Source organism: Brugia malayi, assembly GCF_000002995.4.
Source record: "Brugia malayi strain FR3 genome assembly, contig: Bm_v4_ChrX_scaffold_001, whole genome shotgun sequence".
Classification (NCBI taxonomy): Eukaryota; Metazoa; Nematoda; class Chromadorea; order Rhabditida; family Onchocercidae; genus Brugia; species Brugia malayi.
In genome coordinates this window covers 15,311,169-15,336,613 of record NW_025062479.1, presented here as the reverse complement: position 1 = coordinate 15,336,613, position 25,445 = coordinate 15,311,169, and the positions used below count along the sequence as shown (strand labels likewise).

General features: G+C 26.0%; 2 protein-coding genes across 3 annotated transcripts; both read left to right on the top strand.

The window, feature by feature from the left end:
* Nucleotides 1-1,103: 1,103 nt before the first annotated feature.
* Bm1928 (Uncharacterized protein) lies at nucleotides 1,104-2,901 on the top strand (the record flags this gene model as incomplete). Its single annotated transcript, XM_001892818.2, has 5 exons — nucleotides 1,104-1,226; nucleotides 1,965-2,086; nucleotides 2,423-2,506; nucleotides 2,772-2,825; nucleotides 2,865-2,901. 5 exons carry the CDS (start codon nucleotides 1,104-1,106, stop codon nucleotides 2,899-2,901), a joined length of 420 nt encoding a protein of 139 aa, XP_001892853.2.
* An 11,498-nt stretch (nucleotides 2,902-14,399) lies between these two features.
* On the top strand, nucleotides 14,400-23,823 carry Bma-sup-12 (Uncharacterized protein; the record flags this gene model as incomplete). 2 transcript variants are annotated; one of them, XM_043074964.1, is made up of 9 exons in its annotated part: nucleotides 14,400-14,442; nucleotides 20,170-20,263; nucleotides 20,483-20,566; nucleotides 20,907-21,043; nucleotides 21,353-21,510; nucleotides 21,835-21,964; nucleotides 22,634-22,706; nucleotides 23,070-23,308; nucleotides 23,669-23,823. In XM_043074964.1, the coding sequence occupies 9 exons, from the start codon at nucleotides 14,400-14,402 to the stop codon at nucleotides 23,821-23,823; spliced, it is 1,113 nt and encodes a 370-aa protein (XP_042930898.1). The 2 variants fall into 2 exon arrangements, with proteins under 2 accessions (XP_042930898.1, XP_042930899.1); XM_043074965.1 differs by lacking the exons at nucleotides 14,400-14,442; nucleotides 20,170-20,263; nucleotides 20,483-20,566 and having other exon boundaries at nucleotides 20,908-21,043.
* Between the last annotated feature and the right edge of the window lie 1,622 nt (nucleotides 23,824-25,445).

Below are 25,445 nucleotides of genomic sequence, written 5' to 3'. Positions count from 1 at the left end.
TTATATAATTGTAATGTATAATAGCTTATTAATTAAGTGAAATTGGTTTAACATTTTATTTCTCTGTTAGTTTATAATCTCACTTCGTTTTTTTTTTCTGTTCTTCAAAAAAAAAAATATTTTAAAAAAAGTAACATATCACCTAAATGTATTAATTTGTAACAGAAACAATCATTTATTGTAAAGTTTGATGAGTAATCATTTCAAATATTTTAAATTATTGCCTGAAATAAATTTGTAAATTTATTTTGACAACAGCGAAACGTGTGGCTGAACCATAATTAGTCAGTCCTAATTCTCAATATTTATAATTAGACGGAATTTTGGCAAATGGTACAATCTAAATTTGTAAACATAGTTCACTATTGATTTAGTATAATCATAATTTAAATGAATATGATTCAGTTATATTTTAAACTGATTAAACAGCTCAAAATCAATTAAATATCATAAATGAATGAACAATATACAAAAACTAGCATAATTAAGAACATTTGATCATATCATATGTTTTTTTATTTTATTTATTTATTTATTCTTTTTTTTTTGGAAATATGTTTAAACGAAAATTGTAATAACACGTGCGTTACGTATTATTTTGAAAGTTGATTGAAAGTAAAAGGTCGCTCCTACATTTACACTTTCAAACATTAACCGCATATAATTAAATTTATTATTTAATGGAAATTATCATAACTGCTATACTCTAAATAATTACCAATTTCATGGGGACAATCTGATGTGACAAATATTTTATCAATTGTCAACACATTTATCAAATTCACTGGTAGCGTGATTATCGTTTGTTTTTCATTTTCCGTTCAAATGCATTATTTTATTTTATGAGCACTAATTCTATGAATAATTAAGACTAAAACTGGTGTCTTATCTTAGCTTCTAATACTTTGAAATAGTTGATTAACATTTTAAGGCACTCTATCTTTGTTATTTATTATCATGAATGTTAATAAATAATAAGTAAAAAATAAAAAAACCAACCTTAAATCGCACAAATTTATCAATCATTTTAAATTTCTATTAAAAATCAAAATTACAAAAGAAATTATTTATTTAATAGATTATCTCTTTTAGAATTTAGATAGATGGCTAACGAAAAAAGATGTTATCAGGTAAAACAATTATCAGTCAATGTTTATTGTATTCGTGAAGATGATTATTGCAATCATAAACCTTTGATGTATTTAATTATTGGTTATGAGAAAAAGGTAATCTTAAAAAATGATCTCTAATTCTTTTTAACTACTGAAAAAAAGAGATGCAATTTATATTTTTACTCTTATTTTGTGATTGTTTGAAATATATCATTCGAATATTTATTATTCTGACTAATATTCTGCAAGACAAAAAGAATATAATAAAAGTACTATAAAAGTATCATTAAGTATGAAATTAGTCAAAAAAAAAATCGATCAGCTGATTTATATTTATAATAAAATTATTACAATTTCAGGAAAAAAAAGGAGGAAAAATTTTTTCTCTATTTTAAGTTCTTTCCCTTTTTTTTCTTTTTTTTTAAAATTTTCTCAAATTCTCTTTCTTACTAAGTTAAATTATGCATTATATAATTTTAGCATTACTTTTGGATACTGGTTGTAGAACAGGCAATTTATATAATTACATAATGAATCATTTTAACTTAGTAAAAGTAAGAAGATACTAATAGTAGTGAACAGTCATAATCATCCTGAACAGGTAACACTTATAAATTAATTACAACATAGTAATATCATTCTTTTTCAAATTTTATTATCAGTTATCAAAGATTAAAGATGAATATAAAGTTATCAATATTACACTTTTATCACTATGTCTTTTTTTCAAAAGTTTTCTCAATTTATCTAAAATACATATTGTGTTGTTAATTATTTCTAATTAATGCGCCCATTTTATTTCATTTCATTCTGTAGTTTTTTTAACACTAATTAATACAAATTATGAGATAGACAGGTAATAATTGGCAATTTTCTTCTCTTGGTCCTAACGGTCTTACGGTAAATGTTGAAGCATTGTGTGCATCCGATCGTAATCCATACTACACCGAACTTCGTGATAGTGAATACGACTAGCAGGTACGACCTCTCTTTTGACCTATTAAAAAGTTGTACTGTTTTAAAAACCAAACTTACTGGTTAAGTTTTTAAATGATACTGTTTCAAAATGAAATGAACTAAATTAGATTTTTAATTGACAAAAATTTTTGTGTCTTTTGATAAATTAGCAAATTTATTCAATGTTTATTTGTTTAGCAAAACATGTGATTTGTCAAATGCTTTCCATTACATTTTTTGTTATTTATTTCAAAAGAAAAAAAGAAATAATCACTGATATTTTATTTATTGTTTCAAAAAAAAGCAATTATTTAGGTAAAACCGTATAAGGTGACAAAATGGTTATCTGATAGTGCAATAATAGAGCTTGGTGATAGTGATCATGATAAATTAGGAGTGCTTCATACACCTGGGCACACACCGGATTCACTATCTCTGTGGTTATTTATATTTTAACATTTCAAAATTAATTGTATTGAAAGATATTTAAAATTCAAATTCAATGTCATTCATTTGCTATCTGACAGCACTTTAATAAAAGAGTAATACAATTCTTAACATTAAAAATTATTTACTTTGTTATTTAATTGCTACGCGATCGTTTCTCTCATATAAATATTTTTGTCTTTTCCTTATTTGTTATTTTTTTCTTCCAAAGATATTTTCAAATTAAAATTATGATTTGTTTTAGGTACAATGCAGCAAAACGGTTATTTATTGCGATTTGTTTCATCAATATAATGAAGTTATACTAACGTTTGTATTCGTTGACATTTTATGTTATTTTAATTGAAGTTATCTGCATATTTTTAAATCGATTAATATTTTTTAATATTGCTAGAAAAACTTATTAGACTTTGTTTAACTTTATTTATCTTTTTGTTTTTTTATTTGAAGAAAAGGAATGATTTAAATTTTGAAATTATTAATAATTATTCTCCAATTTTACAGTAATATAATACCAAAACATTTAAAATTACTGATGATTATTTTTACATTTTACAATAACATATAAGATATTGTACTACAATTTAATACATTTAAGTAATACATATTATTTATTAACAGTTCTAGTATGTAAATAATAAGTAATATATATTACCTATTATTTACTTGATATTCAGTGCTTCTTAAGGCGATAACTAGCTGATAAAATGATTTTAAATATAAGTGTTAAACTAGTTTTACCTAGCAAAAAAACTGCTCATTACAGTTATGTAATATATTTAATATACAATAATAAATTAATTTGTGGTGGATTAGAAAGTAAATTATAGAAAATTCTGTTGTTTCGTTCTTTTTTTCTCATTTAACTTTGACAAACTTTACTCAAAACTTTTAGATTGTTTGCTATGCCAAAACTATTTTGTTGCACATGTGAAATTTTCTAACTAATTATAGTTTAAAATGGAGCAGTATCAAGGATCAGATGTATTCAGTAAATCGAATTGTTTCCATGGTGAAAAAATTTAAAACTGATCGATGTCGAGTATATGGATCTTTTTTTTTATTTACCTACTTATTTATCATTGCTAAGTGTAAATCAACAATTTGTATGTGACAGATTAAATAAGCTATGAGATGAGAAAATAAAGGAATTTGTCTCTCAAAATGCATAAATGGTTCATAATAAATCTATTATTTGAATTTGTTATTTAAATTCTATGCTATTTAGTAATACTGTATTTCAATCTTTACATCCCACTTCACTTACACTATTAACGTACATGATTTCGAAATATCTTAGTTTTTAAATTAAACAAAGCCTATAATGTTCATTGCGATAGTCAAAGGAGTAAACTATCACTTTCATTATCGACGGATGATAATTCATTTTGATGTTTTTAGACTATTAAAGTACTATATTGAAATTTGAATAAATTTATTATTCAAATGTCAACCTTCTATTTTTAGCTACGATACAGTTCAGCAATTGGTGACAGCGATAGTTCATGTTCATCGAATATACGACATTTTCAACGTTTCCTGATTTCGATTTATCTGATACATGTCATATAACTCCGATCATTGATGGGAAATTTTTTCAAAATACAATTTGTTACTGTAGCAGAGGAAACGGTTGTTAAATAAACCTTATGAAAAAGCTTATTTCTTAAGCTCCTTTTCGAATTTTTAAATTTATCGAATGGTCTTACTGAGGAAGAAAAATACATATTTGGTTGCTACTAAATTTAAATCAAGTGAATAAAATTTGCAGAAATGATAGTGATTTTATCGAAACGAATTATAGAAGAGATCAACGACGCTCGAAAGAAGAAGTTACCAGACTGAATCTGAAGTATGTAAAGATATCACCTTAGAATTAATAATATTTAATTTTCGCATTGCACTAGCTCATTTAAGCATATCATTATCATTATCATTATTATCATTATTATTATTATTATTATTATTATTATTATTATTATTATTATTATTATTATTATTATTATTATTATTATTATTATTATTATTATTATTATTATTATTATTATTATTATTATTATTATTATTATTATTATTATTATTATTATTATTATTATTATTATTATTATTATTATTATTATTATTATTATTATTATTATTATTATTATTATTATTATTATTATTATTATTATTATTATTATTATTATTATTATTATTATTATTATTATTATTATTATTATTATTATTATTATTATTATTATTATTATTATTATTATTATTATTATTATTATTATTATTATTATTATTATTATTATTATTATTATTATTATTATTATTATTATTATTATTATTATTATTATTATTATTATTATTATTATTATTATTATTATTATTATTATTATTATTATTATTATTATTATTATTATTATTATTATTATTATTATTATTATTATTATTATTATTACTGTTATTATTATTATTATTATTATTATTATTATTATTATTATTATTATTATTATTATTATTATTATTATTATTATTACTGTTATTATTATTATTATTATTATTATTATTACTGTTATTATTATTATTATTATTATTATTATTATTATTATTATTATTATTATTATTATTATTATTATTATTATTATTACTGTTATTATTATTATTATTATTACTGTTATTATTATTATTATAGTTAAATGTATATTTTATAAGTTGATTTTATAAGTGAAAATGTATATATTATTATTTAAGTATTGAATTAACCTTTTCCGCGGATACATTTCTGATCTGAGAAGGAGCTTGCATGCTAATTGTAAGCTACGCTGACGATGACATATGTCTTCGGGTAAGGTCTCTCAAGTCAGATCTTTGTTGAAGAGTCAGACAAAGTGAGTGTGCATGGGTAGAAGTTAGGGTAACCATTCTGAGAGAAAGGCAACTCTCACTTCAAACTCGGGCAGATAAAGCTCGTTTCGTTTATGAGAAGGATACTGCTAACAAACGACTTGAAAATTTCGCTGTCATCGTCCAAACTCGCTAGATGGAAGTAGTTCTGTGCACGCTAGATTCATCTAAAGAAACTTTTGCACAGGCTCAAAGGATATGCGCAATTCCATAAAACCCTGCATAGTGAGAAAGGAAGCAGCAGGTGCAACGTGTACTAGGAGCCACAAACCTAACGCTGCACGTAGGTAGTTCAAAACTTTGTTGCTCGAGACTGACGTAGTTGATGACAATCCTGTTTGGTAGCATCCTGAATGATCAAGCAACCTTTTTCAATCATAGCATTGCTTATTCCGTTACGAGAGAGATCTGACTCATCTGGTTGTCCGACCAACAGATATTTTGCTGCAGTCAAGCTCGAACAAAGAAACAAAGGCATACATCTGCCTCCAAAAGTGTGTTCAGATTGACTCTTGCATGTTTGAACACCCGAACATTGCGTGGACTTCTAACTGTCCACGGACTGTCACGACTTAATATCGACACAGTAATCTGCGTGAATAAGGCACTTTTAAAGAAATGGCGAGGTTGTACATTTTTCTTGTCAGGTAAACCGAAAACCGAATGTTCTTACCTGGCTCAACTGTCTCCAAACTGTCAACTTGCCAATAGGTTATTTCGATCGAATTACCCTCATTAGACGCTTCAACTTTTCAAACTGTTTCCATAGGAAAAATCAAATTTTATACGGACCTTCGCGGACTTATCCATAGGTTCTTGCAAACGATCCTTGAATAGGAGAGAGCTATAAGCATAGGAGAGAAGTTTGAACTGGAAAGAAGTATTAGGCAATGACAATGTTGTAAATTGCAATTATAGCGGATGTCTCCTACTTGAGTTTTGGGTAAAATGTCAACTATGGTCATATAAAAAAAAGCCTAAGACAATTTTAGACAGCTCATTGACTGCTTCTGAATAGGCCGCAGAAACATTCGCGATATTCTGCACAAAATATTAAACAAATAACCGTCTCATGCGATGCTAACTTATCCGAGAAGAGCAGCTTCTCGTCTTGCAAGTAGCAAATTTCAACAGAAATTTTAAAACATCGAGAATAGGTGGTAGATTAATGATTCCCATCATAGAAATCTAAAAATTTGTTCGATGAGAACAATCTACGGATTCAGAAGAGTAGCTTCTCATCTTGCAAGTAGTCTTGCAAATAGCAAATTTCAACAGAAATTTTAAAACATCGAGAATAGGTGGTAGATTAATGAAGTCAAGCAGAGCAGACCCAATCATATGCAAATTTTTGCTACCACAAGGAACTTCGAAAGCTTTGAAAATAGTGCATGAACCAATATATCACATTCACAGTCCCTTTCTCAGTTCAGATGGCCGTTCGCTCTTCCCACAGAGAAACTTTCATTTTGAAGGAATAGTCTGAACGCTTTTGATATCTTTTCACCGTTTAGTTAAGGAATGTTGAGCAATTAGTGAGAACTGAACTGGACGTAAACTCAATTTGGAAGAGACTCTCAAGTTCGAATGTAGCAAGGATGTGATGTAATTCCATTTGAAGTCTCCAAGCATAAAGGCTAAATATTCCAAGTTAAATTTTATATCGTGAATTGTTGAGAAGATATGCAATCACTATGATATCATGATCAATCGCCACCATTATCCTATATAAGAAAGGAGAAAAATTCAACCGTTCAATAAAATTCAATAAAAGCACGAGTATTTGTAAATAAACAAACAGTGGCTATTGCAGAAGTACTTCTGTTTGAGAACCAAACTAATTTCAGAGATCTGTAAACATTGTATTTGCTCTCAGACAATTGCAACAAAAGTGTAGGAGCAGTACAAATGCTCTGTATAACGTTGTTGACCCAGGTCAAATTGGGAAATTCACTCTCTGAATCTCTCCCGATAATTAGTGACGAAACAAAGCTGTGTTCTTGCACCTAACCTATTAACATTATCCTAAATTCGATGTTTACCGATGAAAGTTTATTCAACGTCAGACAATTGAAAGCACATACCAAAAGTGCTCATCATCTTACTCAGGGACTATTCTTTGATGTTGCTCTTGTAGCCCATATTAAAGCGTCCCTGTAACGCATAATTTCCTGCTTTGCAGAGATTTGCAAAGCTTTTTGAACTGGATATAGCTTGAGAAAGTTCTCCACCACAGGTAGATTATCATCCTAATTTCGCTACCATAGACTCATCCAAGCTTACATCATTCCAACAATTTACTCAAGTAGGAAACACATTTCCTCAGAATTCACAATTAAAAAAAAATTGAAAGTATGCTGCATGCCTTTGCCAGCTATGGTCGATTTACTAGCATGCAAAAATAATTCCATAAAAATAAGTAAAGCAACAAATATTTGAAGTAAATTACAGGGACTAGTGTTTACAATCACAAAGATTAGTGTTTACAGACCTTTATACTGCCTACTGTTCTGTACGGATCTGAATTATAGGTGACTACTGAACGGTTCATTCAGCGGAAGCGGTGAAAAATAAGTTAATAGTATTAATGGATCATAGGACTGTGTCAATTATTTATATAACTTATCTATATAACAGGTATGCCACCTTTTTCAACTTTTCAAGAAAAATTTCTCATCATCTGTAGCATCCTACATCATCTATTGCATTACCAATGACAGTGTCACCGTCCTCGTACAAGCATTGAGGCCATACTCTTTGGAACGATGCACTGGGCTGATTATGTCCTCAGAATGAAAGATTATTGTAATATTATCCTCTATGAAGTGACAACGCTCGCCACCGGTTGACCTAGGATACATCGACTAAAGTCAGTTGGCCACTAATCGAGAGACATGGAGAGATATCATCCATAGCATTGTCACTAATTTTGAAAATAATGTGTGTCGTGGAGAAAAGACAACATATTAGCAACCATACCTTGTCAGCATCACCCAGTGTTGCCCATGTTTTGCAACATTTCAAACCGCCAACGCATTTGTAGCAAACGTGGACAGATTTCTTCACTAATCTTCGTTTGGCCATGAGAGAGAGAGATTGAATTAAGTAAAACAAATGTAAAAACTATATCATTAAGTGTAAAATAATAAAAAAAATTTATGAATATTATAATCTAATCCTAATCATTCCTAATCATAAAATTCCAAATGTAAAATTCTCTTGGAACTATCTGCAATAAATTTCTCGCATTATATTTCTGATTGTTAATATATTTAAAAACATTATTAGATTAATTGTGTATATTATTATTCAAATAAAAATGCACCAAATGTGCATATGTGTATTTGTCTACGTTTATGTGTTCGTGTGTGTGTGTGTGTGTGTGTGTGTGTGTGTGTGTGTGTGTGTGTGTGTGTGTGTGTGTGTGTGTGTGTGTGTGTGTGTGTGTGTGTGTGTGTGTGTGTGTGTGTGTGTGTGTGTGTGTGTGTGTGTGTGTGTGTGTGTGTGTGTGTGTGTGTGTGTGTGTGTGTGTGTGTGTGTGTGTGTATGTGTGTGTGTGTGTGTGTGTGTGTGTGTGTGTGTGTGTGTGTGTGTGTGTGTGTGTGTGTGTGTGTGTGTGCGTATATGTGTATGTCTGTAGTATGTCTGTGTAAGTTATGTGTCGTTTTTGGATTCAGCAAACAATTATATTTTTCATTCACAAAATATCTTTGTGTTTTCTTCAAAAATATAGGAATTTTTCATTCCAATATCACAAATTTAAAGAAGTACCCTTAAAATTGAACAGCTATACGCTTCATTTTATTCTTGTCGCATCTTAGCATTATTTTAGTCTTTCTCCTAAAGTACCATTCAATTTCATCATTCCTTTGAGTGTTTTACAATTACAACAATTTTTCCTCACTTATATTTTTTATTGGTTAATATTTGTAATTGCTAATATTGTAGTGCTAAAATTTTTTTCACAAAATTTTATAGTACAAAATTCTTTCCTTCCTTTTTTATTAATTAAACTGAAAATGATTTTTCAGATTTTTTTTCTTATTTTCATACGAATATAAATTAAATTGTTTAGCAGAAAATTTAAATAAAAAAATTCTAAGCTGAAAGTTGGATAAATTAAATTTAATTAAGTTATTGGGTTTGATATATTAAAATCGCTTATCAAATTGGATGCTCGAGAGTTTTTCGATAGTAGTTGCAGCAAAAATTAAGGCTAGACGCTATGAATGATATCATATCATTTTGGACATTGCATTTTTTCTACTAAATTTAGCTACAATTAAATTCTATTATGTGTTTAAATTAAAATGAATTATGCTTAAGTGAAGGAAATTTTAATATTTCTGCTTTAAACGCACTGATATTTTATTCGAATTTATCGAATAAATTAAATTCAAAAACTTTTCTTGTTGAATCAAACTTCATAGTTTAATCAAATTTAGGTTCAAATAATGGCAACATTATTACACTAATGTAAGTTGAAATCAAAAACAGTCTTAAATGAATTGAAACAAATCCTATAAAACTTTTAATTCTCCTCAATAACTTGTTTGATTTATTAGCTAAGTCTGTATTGTTTTAATTCATTACTTATGTATCAGTTATCAATTTTATTAAACTTTTTGTATGCATACAAATATATAATTTTTAATTTTTTTCCTCTTATTTCATTAAAGAGCTAAATTCAAAAAAAAAATTCTAATATTTATAGTTTGTGCCCTCTTTTTTTTGTTCAAATTGTACTAATTTGTAAATATGATAATATTCGTATGCTATATTTGTATATCATGATCGTTTCAAAGCATTTTTAAAATAAATAAATAATGGTTTGAAATACACGAATGAATTCATCAAACATTCATTCACACTGGCGCATTTAGACTTCTACCATTATTAGTTTAGGTTCCATCTTTTGATTTTTAACAATCATTTGTTATAATCAGTAGTAAATTTGTTTTTGTTTTTTGTTTCTTTAACAAACAAAATGAATAAAATGACGATGATATCACGGATTTCTTTCCTTTTTTTTCTTTCTCTTAAAGAATGCATTGACTGATAAATACAATTTATTAGATGATGAGATGATTTTGTTTTACTAAGATTATCAGATCGTGTGTAATAAACTGGATCAACTATCATCTCCCTCTTTCTTCCTATTTCTCTCCCTCTTCCTCTCTCTCACTCTCTCTTAACAATATTCAAGTTAGGAACCTTTGTGTAATTTCTTGATTTGTTCATAACGCATTTAAATAAATTTAATCAGTTGGCTGATAAATTCCTATCATTCCGTTACTACTGAGAGATATAGGTAAGCATGCATAAACAGAAAAAAAAATTTATGTTTACGGTTAGAAATATAGAACTAAAGTACTCATATATATTACCAATTTTAATTTTTTTTTTTTTTTTGTCAGCTTTAAATAAGTAAACCAGTAATTATACTATGGAATGTAGATTTAAAAAAAAAATCAATAGGTGATGCTTGATATTGGATTCTCTAATTCAATGGAAGTTTCTAATTCAATCAGAATGAAATCTGGAAGAGAATCAAAAAGAAAAAAAAAGTTTGTCGATAAACTTTAATCGTTATAAATGTAAAATTGATCAGTTCAAAAATTTTCACTTAAATAATTTCCTTATCAGACGTGAACTCTTTACAACTCTTGCATGAAGTTTATGATGTTAAATTATTGCATCATTTTATTTATGACTGTAAGAAACGTGAAAAGTAGTGAAAGTGAAGAGAGGGGGAGAGAGAAAAAGAGGGAGAAACAGAAAACGAAAGATGAAGAATAATGAAAATTAAGTCCCCTTAGTTTTATAAAAAATTGAAATAAAAAAGTTTCAAAAATTTTTTTAATTGTAATTCACTTCTATTAAAAATTTATCTATTAATTTAAATTATTATTTCTACACAAAAAAAAAAAAAAAAAACGAAGGAAAAAACTGATTATAAAATTGTCTTTTGAAATATTTTCAATCATTTAGCGACAAATAAAATTGAATGAGATGAGATGGAAAAAAAAATGAATTAATTTAATCTTATAAATTGTAAATGATTAAAACTTCTTCATTTTCTTTCTTTTTTTCTTTTTGAAAATTATAACATAGAAATAAAAAATGATAAAAAGGAAGGAAATTTTTGAGAGAAGAAAAAGAATAAAGTATTTTTCATTTTCAATAACTGACGAATCACTTTCATCTTTAGGAAAGAAAAAAAAAGGACGGAAGCTTCTTTCTTTCCATCGAAGAATGAAAGATGGAAAGAGGGAAGTGTGTATCTTACATGATGAAGCAGCTGTTCCGATGTATCTATGTATGTGTCTGTGTATGTATGTGTGTGTGTGTGTCTGTCTGTGTGTGTGTGTGTCTGTGCGGCTTTGTCCGATAGTTTGATCCTCAACCCATTTGGATTATTAGTTCGATCCATCGAGCTCTTTCCCAGTTTATACCAAATTCATATAAAAATTACTCCCATCGATCTATCGATTTTTTTTCATTCTGTCCTAAATTTTTAAATAATAACTATTCAGTTTAAATTACTTTCTATCATTTGATCTAACTTTTTTTTTTCAATTCTATTCAAAATCCATAAATATCTTACAATATTTAAATATTTTACATTTCAATCTGATTTTCTTGTTTCTCCTATTGACCTTCTTGGTTACATTTTGGATAATTATTTAATTAGCGTATTCCTGTTCTTATTCGATCTTTTAACTTTCATTATTTTATCATAAATTCGATGACATACTTAAAACTATTTCTTCTTGTCACTATTACTATTATTACTTTTACTCCTATTATTTCTACCAGAACCATTACCTTACAGCCATTATGATTGGATAGTTATTCGCTTCTCATTCACTTATAACAAAATAATATTTCAATAGATGATGAGGCAAATTTTCCAGCTTTAACTATAGCAAAATTTTTTTTTTTTTTTTGAGTACATGTACTTTGTGTTAAAATTTGAACAAGTTATCCGATATTTTTAGCATTTAATTAATAATACCTTTTTGTTTATTATTATCATTATTATGTGCTAAACTATAAATAGATTTACTTATCAGTAGTTTAGCAAACTTGTTAGACTTAAAAATCTTATTTGAATATTTAGTGGTGAATAGTATAAATGGTTGCAAAAAATTTTTCTCTCCAATCAAATTGATTGGAAAACAATGAATTTATTTAATAATTTTTACTTAAAATTGCCATTTTAAAATAATTTATCAATTTAATGATCAACTAACTGATGCTAAAAATATTTTCGCCAATTTAAAATTAATTTCTAATAACTTTGGAAGGAATTCTTTTAAAGGAATACTTAGAAATCTTCTCGAGATATTTCTTACGCTATTATAAAAACAAATATATACTTGTATGCCTATATATAATTTTCACATACATATATGACTGTTAAAAAATATAATTTTATAAATTATAGTAATGCTTGAAGTACGTGTATCTCTCTCTTTCTCTCTATTAGTGTAGACAACTGCGCGTATGTGTCGATGGATAAATGATTCCTCAGTTTGTAGCTCTTCGATTTTAAAGTTGATCGAGATCCTTCTTCAACTTGCAATAGTAATACTCTAACTCAATCCAATCATCCCTGCAATCACTCTCCTCCTCCTTTTCCTTCCTCTTTTCCTCCTTCTCCTTCTCCTTCACCTTTTTCTTATCTTACTCTTCTTACTTTCCCATTTTGTAAACAAATATCATTTGAAAGTTACAGAGAAAATGAAATGCTTACTTGTTCATTTCGAAGGCAGAAGCTAGTTAACTAATCACTGCTCAGCTCTTCCTATACCATCTTATCTTCTTGCTTACTTTCAAAATATCGCCGTACCCTACAATTTGCTGTAACATCAATGACAACTACCACATCCACTCTTCATTCATTTTTATTCAGCAAATTTTAACTATCATTTCTTATCAGCACCAGTTATCAGGTGGAATTATTTAATATCACATGATATTTATCAATTATCCTCTCTATAAGTAAACGTATATATATATATAAACGTACCTTACAACGATTCAGTTTATCACTTGTGATACTTTTATAATCCTCAACTAGCATTTTCTTTATTAACTTTCAAATTTATCTTCATTTTAACAAATTTTCCCTCATTGTTTAGTGGCAGTACAAACATTTGAATTGTTTACATTATTTAGCTTAAAATTTTCTCCTTTAATTCTCCTCTTAGAATGACTATCTTCTCCTCTTTCCCATTCTTGGATTAATGATTTTCTTCTGTTATAACTTTTATGAATTATTAATTTAAAGTTATCTTTTACAATGATTATATTTCACAATTTTGCTTTAAATATGAGATTTTTTCCTGAAAAACTAGATTTGCAAAAAAAAAAATTTTTTTTTGTTCAAGTTATCCTTCTCTGTTAAATGAAGTGGAAGTTAGCAAATTGATTGTTTTAATCAATAATTGATGGAACTTTTACCATAAGTTTTGCAAAACAATAGGACAAGTTTTTCTTTTAAAGTTCAATTTTTTTTTGTTTATTCTATAATTTATTAACAAAACTTTCTTAACAAACTTAAATTTCTATTGTTATTTGCATTTAACTTTTATTATCAATATATGAAATCTTTAATTTCTTTTTTCCTTTATTATATTCGTAAATTTGTCGAAAAGTGAATTAAATCTATGGCAATCAATTTGAATCCGAATATGATATGATAGTATTCATTTTTTGAAAATTTAAGTGCTGTTGAATGGTCTAGTCTTCAATCATTTAATTCTAAACTTCTCATATTTCATATTCAGTTTTTTTTTTTTTTGAAAAGAAGGATATTAGAAATGAGATTTACTGCAAAAAAGTATGCCAACAAATTTCAGATTACTTTAGATCAAGATCTTATTGCTAAGATTGCTGTTTGTAAAAATGTGAAGTTCTTTATTATGTTCATAAAGTAAAAATTTTCCTTAGTTCATTGAAAATTTTAATTCGATTTTTAGCAAACAGATGTGCAAATTTTCAAAAATTCATTCATGTGAAATTTTAAAAGGTCAGTTAAATGGTTAATTCTGCAATTTTTTTTTTTTTTCTGGCCGAAGTGAATGCTTTGAACTAGAAAATGTAATATGAAATATTCGTTGCAATAAAAGAAGACGTCCTGAAAATTGTTAATGATTAATTAGTAGATAAGTTATAATTAATATAATTTATTTCTCTAAGGTAGTGATAATTAAAATTAAATTTAAACATTAGAAAATTCTTAATAATTGTGATATAATTAATTTTGTCATTTCCTTATTGCTTCTGTATAAAAATTACTCACAATTTCTATTTCAGTATTAATTGCTATCTGTTATTATACTACACATACAATAGCAATAGCAATAACAATAATAAGGATAAATAATTCCACTTAAAATCTTAAAATATTCGTAAATTAGTAGCGTTTTTTTTTTTTTTTTTTTTCAAATCTAATTTTTGTTAATTAATTGAAAACTAGAAAGTGACAAAAAATGAACATATCAATATAATGGAAAGAAAAGTGATAAAGATAGATGTATAATGGATTCATTTGAATAGAACGATGGCAAAGTTGTCAAACTGCTTCCATTTTAACCAATCAAGATGAGACAACAAAAGCAAACCAACCAAACAAACGTTTCGAGGTTTTGGCTATTGATGATGTTATTTGTGCTGTTATTGTTATTGCTGGCGCTGTTGACGCTGTTTGATATTTATTAGAGTATATTTATTTGCTTGTTGGATAATCTTTAATTGAAGAACAACTTCAACACAGAAAACCTGCTTATATTCCCCATAATTAATTCTCGTCAGTCTTCTTTCTCTTCTACTTCTATATCTTCTTCATTTACTACTACTATTACTACTTCTCCTTCAATATCATTCATTATCATTACTAAAATTATCAATTCAATATCATTCACTATCATTACTAATATCATCAACAATAATTCTCTTTCCATTTCCTTCATCAAATTAGTCAATTTATTCTTATTTTTGAGCTATTAGTTAATATGTTATAATTATTAATTACAATATGAAATGAATTATATTGTATTTATGCTTTTATGTTTTTTATTACTTCAAATATTTCCAAATTATTCACTTAGTTATTTGATACAAAGATGGGAAAATTTGGTATCAGTTAAATAGTTAAATAAAAGTAATCAAAATTGATAAGTAAATAAGTAAGTAGTTGAATAGCAATATCAATATTTATTTATTTCTTAAGCTTAGTAATTAATAAATGATAAGAAGTTAATCATTAATAACAGTTTTTTTGATCGGTTGCTAGAGATCTTTATTTTTTATTTTTTTTGGTAGAAATAAATTGAAATAATATAATGGTCTTATGATTGCTGATGTCATTTTAATTTATTTTTTTTAATTATATAATTGAAAATGAAACACTTCCGAGCAACCAGTTATATTGCAATTATATTAGTAACGAGTAATAGTGATGATGCATAGATGGCGTATTGCGTAAATATCATAATAAAATATAAAACATAACTCAATCATTTCCCTTTTATATTTTCCTCCTATTTTTATTTTATATGTAAATATAAGGAATATAAGTAGTTAACTAGTTTCTAATGAAAAATAGTGACGATGTTAATAATGATAAGAAAAAGAATAAATATGATGATATAATGATGATTGTGGAGATGAGAGATGATGATAACGATGTTGATTGTGATGATAGAGATGATAGATGATGACGACAGTGATGGTGATGATGATAATAATAATAGATGATGATAGTGATGATGGAGATGATAGATGATGATGTCAATAATTTTACATGGAAGTTATTCATTCAGTTAGAAAATATTAACTTCTTTAAACAAATTTTTCAAGTTTTAATATTTGTTAGTCTGAAATGTCAACATTTTTGTTCATTCATTTAATTTCAGATGATTTATGTGTAGAAATAATAATATTATAATATTATTATGACGCAATAATTTATACTATAATATAATATTTAAATGTTGGAATGCCATTTATCGTATCATTCAGTAAATTCAATAAACTATTCCCATTCATTGCATATTTGTTTATTTATTTCCTCTTATTAATTCTAATATCATTAAAATAAGAACTTCAAGTTAATAGAGATTTATTTATTATATATTCGTATTTACTTGCTTGTTGACTGGATTGAGGACGAGACTTGTCATTAAGCCAAGAGGAATTTGAAAGGGCTAAAATGGGAATAGGATCATTTTCATATGAAGACAAGTAATTTGAATCCATTCCTTCATTTTTATTACAATTTAGTAACGGATCGTTATGTGTTCAAAAACTAAAAATTAAAATTTAAAAGATGAGAATAAATCCTTTTAAAGTTAATGTCTCCATTTTCATATTATTATTATTTATTATTATTATTATTCAAAAATTTAACTTCTTCAATTAAAGGAGTGCTTATTTTCAAAAACACTTTATAAATCTTAAATGATTTCACAAATCAATAATTTTTCAGCTATAATTTTTCATTTTTATTCAAACTTAACTTCAAAGAAATGAAGTTCAAAACTGATGAAGGATGAGACGGTGAGGAGTAATAAGAAAAGGAAGGAGGAAAAAAAGGTATAATTTCTGAAATGTTTTCCATTTCTATTACTGTTATTATTATTATCATTATAATTTTTCAAAGTTTTGTTTTAAAAGTTAAAATATCAAGGAAAGAAAAAAGTGAAAAATAAGTAAAGGAAATCTCTTCTGAATTTATTTCATTGCTTTTTATTATTTCATATATATATATATATGTCTTTTTAAAAGACTAAACTGCTATGTTATTTCTGTTGGGAGGGAATAAATTTTAAAAATTTACGAATTTTAAATTGATTAAAATTTTTCTCCAAATTATTGGTAAGAAAATCTTATTACTAAGCATTTATTTTAATATATTTTATAACAAACAATAAAGAAAAGACAGAATCAAAATGTTACTAAAAAATATATTTTTTTTTAATTAGTTTTGTTTGTTTGTGAAATAATTCAAAATAATTTAAATGAAACACGTTATTATTATTATTGTTATTATTATTATTAATATTATTATTGTTATTATTATTATTTATTATTATTATTATTTATATTATTGCCATTTATGTTATTATTATTTTTTGTTTTAGTTCATTTCATATTAATTGATTTTATCATATTTCTTTTGTAATATTCAAAAAAAAAAAAAAAATTAAGGAAATAGAAAGATGCATGTTAGCGCTTATTTTCATCGTCGTCTTTTTTTACTGATAGAGTAGCACATGTTGTCATTATTTCATGGGGTATTTCTTTCAAAGATATTTTCATGTCATCTTGACCTTTTACCATTCCATTCTATCATCCTGACCTTTACTTGTCCTCAATTACAGTTGTAAAAGACAATAATTTGAATGCCTTTTAATATATCAATGTATGTTACCAACTATTTCTGTGCGTTTGTATGTATGTATGTTAGTATGTGACAGATTTATTACGGAAGTCAGATTTCACCTATTTTCACTTTCACGCAAGAATTTGTATTAATTTATTTATTTAACATTATCATTATTTTTAAATGAAATATTTCTTCTGTCTTTCTTCTTTGCTTCTTTCTTTCCTATCGAATTTATTACAGAAATGCTTTCAAATAAAATTTTAAAACGAAAAAAAAATTTATGAAAAAATGCATAATTTTCAAAATGTTACAATATTTCAAAAAGTTAGTGAATTTTCTTCTTTTCTGCTGTCATTTAAGATGCATCTAATAAAAATTAGTACACATTCTAATTAATACTACGGAATATTTTTTAAATGACTGCAAATTTTTATGTGGAAATAGTTTGATTTCAAAAAATAAGTGCTAACTAAGAAAAATTTATTTATATTTGCTTGGAAAAAAAAGACGGCTCTAAATATTAAATCTTCAAGTTCGACAGTAATATAATATGAAATTCGCATAATTTTTTTATTTTTGGCAAAAAAAAAAAACTTTGCAAAAGAAAAAAGAGAAAGAAAGAGAAAAAGAAAAAGCAAAAAGTAACAATGAAAATGAAGAGAATTGAAACAGAAGGGAATTGGTTAGAATGAAATAAATCAAATATATTTTAATCCAACAAGCGATTTGAATGTCTCTTGCAGCATTAAATGCAAACTCAATTTGCTTTCTTATGCTCTCTTTTTGCCTCTTGTCACTCCATCTCTCCTCAGCCTTTCTTGTCCTTATGTCACCATGTCATCACCTATCTAGTTACTTCCTATTTCTTGTCCTCATCGTATTATAATCTTTCTAGTTAGCTCGTATTATCTTTTTAAATCTTTAATTTTAATATTTATTTATTTTTTTGTTCTTATGTCACCTCTTTGACCATCTATTTATCAAAATCTCCACGTTTCTTGCCAATTAATTTAGCTTCTTTGACTTCTTTTCTTCATTTATTTTCTTACTTACATTGTTATTAACAAAAAAAAAAATAAAAATAAAAAAAATGAAAAAGTGAATTGAATATTTTTGTTGCAAAAAAAAAAAACTAGGGAAAATTTAAATTGAACATACATGTACGTGTATGCCGTCTTTAATGCACTAAAGTTATAGAATATGCCTAGCGTGTTTATGCGTGTGTGGCGGTTGTGTATGTGAATATGCGTGTATGTGTTTATATGTACGTATATATATATATATATATATATATATTTATATGCGTACACATATGTTGGTGTATGTATGTGTGTGTGCATGTACGTATGTGTATGCATGTGTGCATATAAAGGTAAGTGTCGAACAGTTTTTGTCAAAAATATAAAATATTATAAATGACGACAGCACTGCATGCATTCAACATTTTCAATATGACATCAGCTAAAATTTCATAGGCATCCGTTTGGCCCCATCAAGCTTGGCTCTTTTGTTTGAACATTTCTAATTCCAAACTTACATTTCTTCTCTTTTCACAAAAACTTTCCCATTCTTTAATTTACAATATCTAAACTAAAATTTTTGTTTCATTATCAAATATTTTTCTTTCTTTATTAGACTAAAAAAAAAATTAAAAAAATATGAAAGTGAAAAGTGCTAATTTTCAAAAATGTTAGAAAATAAAAAAAGAAACGAAAAAAAAGCGAGAGAAAGAAAGATGAAAAACTGGTTCATCTCATGTCTAATTTCATTTATTGACAATCATTGCTTCCGTTTATTGACTATTTTTAATGGAAGTAAAAAAAAGGTTTTGAAATCATAGATAAGAGAAAAGAGAAAAGGCATTATGACTTAATTATCCAATTAAATTTTCGTTTTCTTTTCTGCTAACTTTTTGATTTTTTTTGTTAATTTTCCTTTTTTTTTTTCTTTTTTTTTTGAATAGCTTGATGGTATTGAAAATGTTTCCATAATATGTATGAAAGTACAAGAAAGTTTTAAAAATGAAAATGAAGCAGTTTAAGAAATGAATACTGATTAAATTATATAACGTTTACCGATGAATAATTTGATTAGTTTTCTGCTTCTTTTTTTAAAAATTATTTTAAAATTTATAACTTTTACATTGTTCAATATTGTCGTTATAAATGATATTTTTTCGACTTTCTTTCCTTTTTATTTTATGCTCAATTTTTTTTTTCGCCAACATTTTTTTTAATTTGATATCGTAATGGAAATCTAGTATTTACATAAATGAAGATGTGAGAGAGATTGTGTGAAAGCAAGGGAAAAACAAAGAAAAAATGAAAGAACATAATTAAAAAATTATTTTAAAAATAAAAATTTCAGGAGTGATTTCGTCTTCTTCGTGTGCTATTCTTTTTTGTGTCGTTTGTGTGTCGCTTGCGGTGCCGTGTTATTTTTTTATTTTCTTAGTTAAAAGGTAAGTTTATATTAATCAATTTATTTTTATCTACATTAATTAATAAATTAATTTTAATTTAACAGCAATTTTTTAATGACAATTGCAAAGAATTTATTATATATTCATAATTTCTCTTTTTTTTTAAAAAAATTGTTTCATTTAATTTAGTAGAATTATAGTTTGAAACTCTCTTTCAGATTCTAATTTAAGAATGTAAACTGAAAATGTATATTTCAGGTACTTGTGCAACGTTCACAGCTTAGCTTTCCTCTTTTTTTCCCCTATCGCACGTTTCTCATCCAACAGAATCTCTGCTTGCAAGTATGTTTTTTATTTTTTTGTTAATTTTACTTAACTCACTAATTTGCTTAGCTTTATTCAATTTGCATGTTTTTATTCAACTGAATGAAATAAAAATTAGGAAATTTGTTGTTTTAATAAAATCAAGAAATTCAAGTTTAATTATAAGAAGTTTAATCGAAATGATTGATAACAGATGATTTAATTTGTTTTCATTTTATAAAAACTTGTTTGTTTTACACATCTTAATCTTATTTTGCACATTTTAGTAATGTTAAAATTAATTTTATTAATTGAAGTATCATTAAGTTTATTTAGGAACTATCACGTGAAATACTAACTAAATCATATATTATCATAGAATGATACCCTCTATTTATGGACAATTGTCAAATACTGGGACGATTGCTGATCCATTAGTGCAAGCTGCTGCAGCAGCATTAGCAGCTCAATCTGCTGCTGCTACTGCTAGTGCTACTGATACTCTCACTACGACAGGTTTAATTATTAATTTGATAAATATTAAAATTTAATTAAATAAATCTTTTAGTTTATCAAAAAAAAAAAAAAGGGGAAATAAAAAATATACATAGCAATAATTGCGTCTTTATCTTTTTTTTCTTTTTTTCCATTTAGACAAAATTTTTTTTCCAGATGTGTATTCAGACTTTTTCTTTTTTCTTTTTTTTTCTTGCAGGCATCATATGATATATCAATAAATTAATTTGCTAAACTATTATGAAATGCATAATTATATTTTCAGAAAGAAATAATTAATTAAATAAATTACGTTATGATATTTTTTAGGCATACGTGATACGACGTTTACGAAAATTTTCGTTGGTGGTTTACCATATCATACATCAGACAAAACATTGCATGAATATTTTGAACAATTTGGTGAAATTGAAGAAGCTGTAGTTATTACCGATCGACAGACTCAAAAAAGTCGTGGATATGGTTTTGTAGGTTTTATGACAATTTTATTTCTTATTTCTACCACTTTTTCTATCAATTTTTTGTTTTAATTTTTTTGTCTTGTTTTTTTTTTTTTTTTATTTTTAAGCTAATATTTATATGAAAATTTCGAAAATAAAAGGAGAAAAGAAAATGAAATTTTTACAACTGTGGGATTTTCAAAATTGAAATGAAAACTATTAATAGTATATTATTAATTAAGAAGCGACTTATGTTAATATCTACCTATAAATTGCTTTAGTTATTAAAAGTATGTTTTGTTTTGTTTTTTTGTTGTTGAAATTGTAAAATTTAACTTGAAAACTTTACAGGTGACAATGAAAGATCGGGTTGCAGCAGAACGTGCATGTAAAGATCCTAATCCAATTATTGATGGCCGTAAAGCAAATGTTAATTTGGCTTATTTGGGTGCTAAACCACGCGGTAATATTCAACTTGCAGGTTAATTCTTTTGAAAATAAAATTAAAATACAATTTATTATCATTTATATATTAGTGGTTTAAGTTAAAAATGGTTCGAAGTTAGCAAAGTTATTGCTAGGAAATAACATAATAAAGCTAAGTAATAGATATTTTATTGATTATCTGATATTTTAACTGTGATACTAGAATAATATTGGAAATGACCGATTATTTTTATAACTTTTCTTGATTGAAAAATGGCTTACTATTATTAATTAGTATTACATGGTGCCAAACTGATTCACTGTTTAATAAATGTTTTCAACAATTTGAAAATTCTAATTATGCATCTGGATTAACTAATATTGGATGTATGCTTTTCTATCTTACTATATATCATAGCTAATTTATCTAATTACTGGCTGCAAGAGATATTTTATTTAGTACTATTAAAAATTAAATTTTGAAAATAAATTAACTTTTAATGAAAAAAAAATTTTTAATTTTTTAAAGCACATTAAGATGAAAATTGAAGATTTCAAAGATGAACAAATATGTTTGTTGTGCTTTTTGCTGCATGTTTTTGTTTTTGGTTTTTTTTTTTTTTTTATTTCTTGCATTTATTCTATTCAATTTTTCTTTTTTTAAGGTTTAATCTAATCAAATTTCTAGTGAAATTTGTGAGAAAAATATTGTTTCTGTTTTCAGCGCTTTCTAACGGATTACAGCAAATTCCGCTGCAAACACAACTGCAGGCTTTATTTCCCGGTCGTATTGCCGGGTAATTTTTTTCCTTTTTCTGTTCTTTTCACTTTTTCTTCAAATCCATTTTACATGATACATTCATTTTTAAATTTTAATGAAAAAATTTTTTTATAAACAAATTCTCAAAAGCTTGTTATGAGTGTGTGCGTGTGTGTGCGCGTGTGTGTCATTACCATTCAAAATTTTCTTTTTATTTGATATTTCTTATATATTTACTACTAATGTATTTATTTTAAATTTATTATTTTAATTTAAAAGAAAAGAAGCAAGAACAAATTGCTAATGTAAATTTTTAAGCCTAACAATTTACATATATCATGATATTGATATTATAATTCCTTTGAATTTTATGATAATTTTAATCTTCAAAAACTTTTAGTCTCCCACAACTTCTTTATCCAACAGCAGCAGCCGCTGCTGCCGCTGCAGCCGCAAGTAATCCATTAATGAACACGTTAAATGGTTTGCAAAATACCACATCATTGGCTGGTGCAGGTCAAGTGAATACTTCACAAACTCAGCAACAGTATATCGATTATGCAACACTTGCAGCAGTTGCAGCTGCAGGTGGTGCTACTACAGCTACTGCTCAAAATCCATTCTCACTTCATCCAGCAGGTAAATTAATTAGATTTGAACTATTTTTCCTCTTATTAAAATAAAATGTAAAGGATAAAGAGAAGGATGTTGAAATGAAAATGAAAAGTAAGTCAATTTCAATTTAAATTTTATCAAATTTGTGTCTAGTTTTCTTCTTTTTTCACTTTAAAATATCACTAAAAATTGAGAGTTGATTGTTAAAAGTTAAAAAAAAAAAAAAAAAAAGAAAAGGAAAGTTCAAATTAACATTATGCATTAAAAAATAAATGCATGGATGAATCATTTAGTGACTCATAATTTAAAAGATAAATAATAACTCATGATTATTTATCCTTGATAATATCATTCATTTCATATCTATATTTATTCCTTTTTTAGTGTCAGCAGCAGGTACGGTAGGCCTAGAACAGTATGCATATATGCCATATGGCCTAATACCAGCCAACAATTATGCAGCTCAGCTAACAGCTGCACAATCACAATTAGCTGCCGTTACACAACAACAAGCTGCATTGGAACATCAGCGTGTATGAAATGAATTAATAATATCAGTTAAAATTTAATTCATTCAAATATCTTTCACCAAAACAAAATTGGCTAATTGCGTAACAAATGAGCGATCCAAGTGTTACTAAACAAATCATATTCTTTTTTTTAACGAATACATCAAGATAATAGCAGTTAGCATAAAATTGCTTAACAATCAATCTACTTCTCTTTTTAGCTCTTAATATTATCAAAAATTACTTGTATGAATTAGTTCGAATAACTTATGCAAAATAATGCACACATTATGAATATTATCATGCTTATCGCAACCTCTTTTTTTAATTGATTAATCAGTTGATTGATTAACTACTGATTGATTGAGTTATCCAAAATATACACTTGAATAAATAGAATATTACGTATTTGTCCAACATATATTTTTATTTCTTTATTTTTAGACTTACATAGATTAGCTACGTAACTTTCACGTCATTACCTAACTGGTTTATTCCTAAATGTTATTTTAATCATTGATATTACAATTATCTATTATCAATCAGCCATTTTTAATAGCATAATTTAATGCAGTTACTATGATATTATTTTATAAGTATTATATTTACCATTCTTTGAAATATTTCAACAAAAAAAAAAAGTAATTAAGATAAAAAATAGGAAAAAAAATTGAAAAAAAACAAAAAAGACGAAGAAAAAGAATAAGTTAAATAATATTATTTACTTAAGTATCTCTTATGTTATTATTACCATTATCATTATTACCCATTACCGTTATTATTATTTTTATCCATTGTCATGATCATTATTAATCATGATCACTATGAATCATTACTAATTAAAAATCAGGAAAAATCCTAATTAATGCTAGCTTAGAGTTTAGGTAGCAATAATTCATATTTCCTATTTCAGTGTTTATATTTTAATTAATTGAATCTGATCTGATCCATCCTGTTCTTATCTTGTAAGGCTTTATTTGAATAAGGTTTAGTTAGGTCAAGAAATTATTTATTAGAAATTTCAGAAAATATATGATATGCTAATATGGAACTTTTTTCCGTTATTATTCTCTAATTTAGATTTCATTTTCAAACTATATATATATGTATACACACACTAAAAGTGATGATAATATATGCTAGTCTGATAAATGCTCTAATTTTAATTTTATCGGATTAAGTTCAGCTCGTTTTTCATATCCTTATTAAATTTCTGGTGCCAAAAAATGATTCATAATTTTGCAAAAATTTCTATAATTTTGAGAAGGTTTCCCATCTTTAACATAAGAAAAAAATATTTTTTATCTTAAAATAATTAAATTAGGCTAGACTAGATTAGATGAATAGGTTATAGAGATTTTGCAACATCAGTGCATTTGAACTTTAGCTGTAATAATCATAATTAAAAATTAAAAAAATACTGTCATGCTGAACCTAGCTCATAAATTTGATTTCATTTCATTTTAACGATACTATTTTTTGTGTTCCTTTGTATAATTTTGTTATTATCATTTATAACGACAATTTAATCTTTTACTGAAGTAATTGAATGCAAAAAAAAAAAAAACTCCTTCATGTTTTATTCAATAATTACAGTTAATAAAAGATTCACTTCGAAATAAAACATAGTGCTTTAATAGTATGGTAAATAG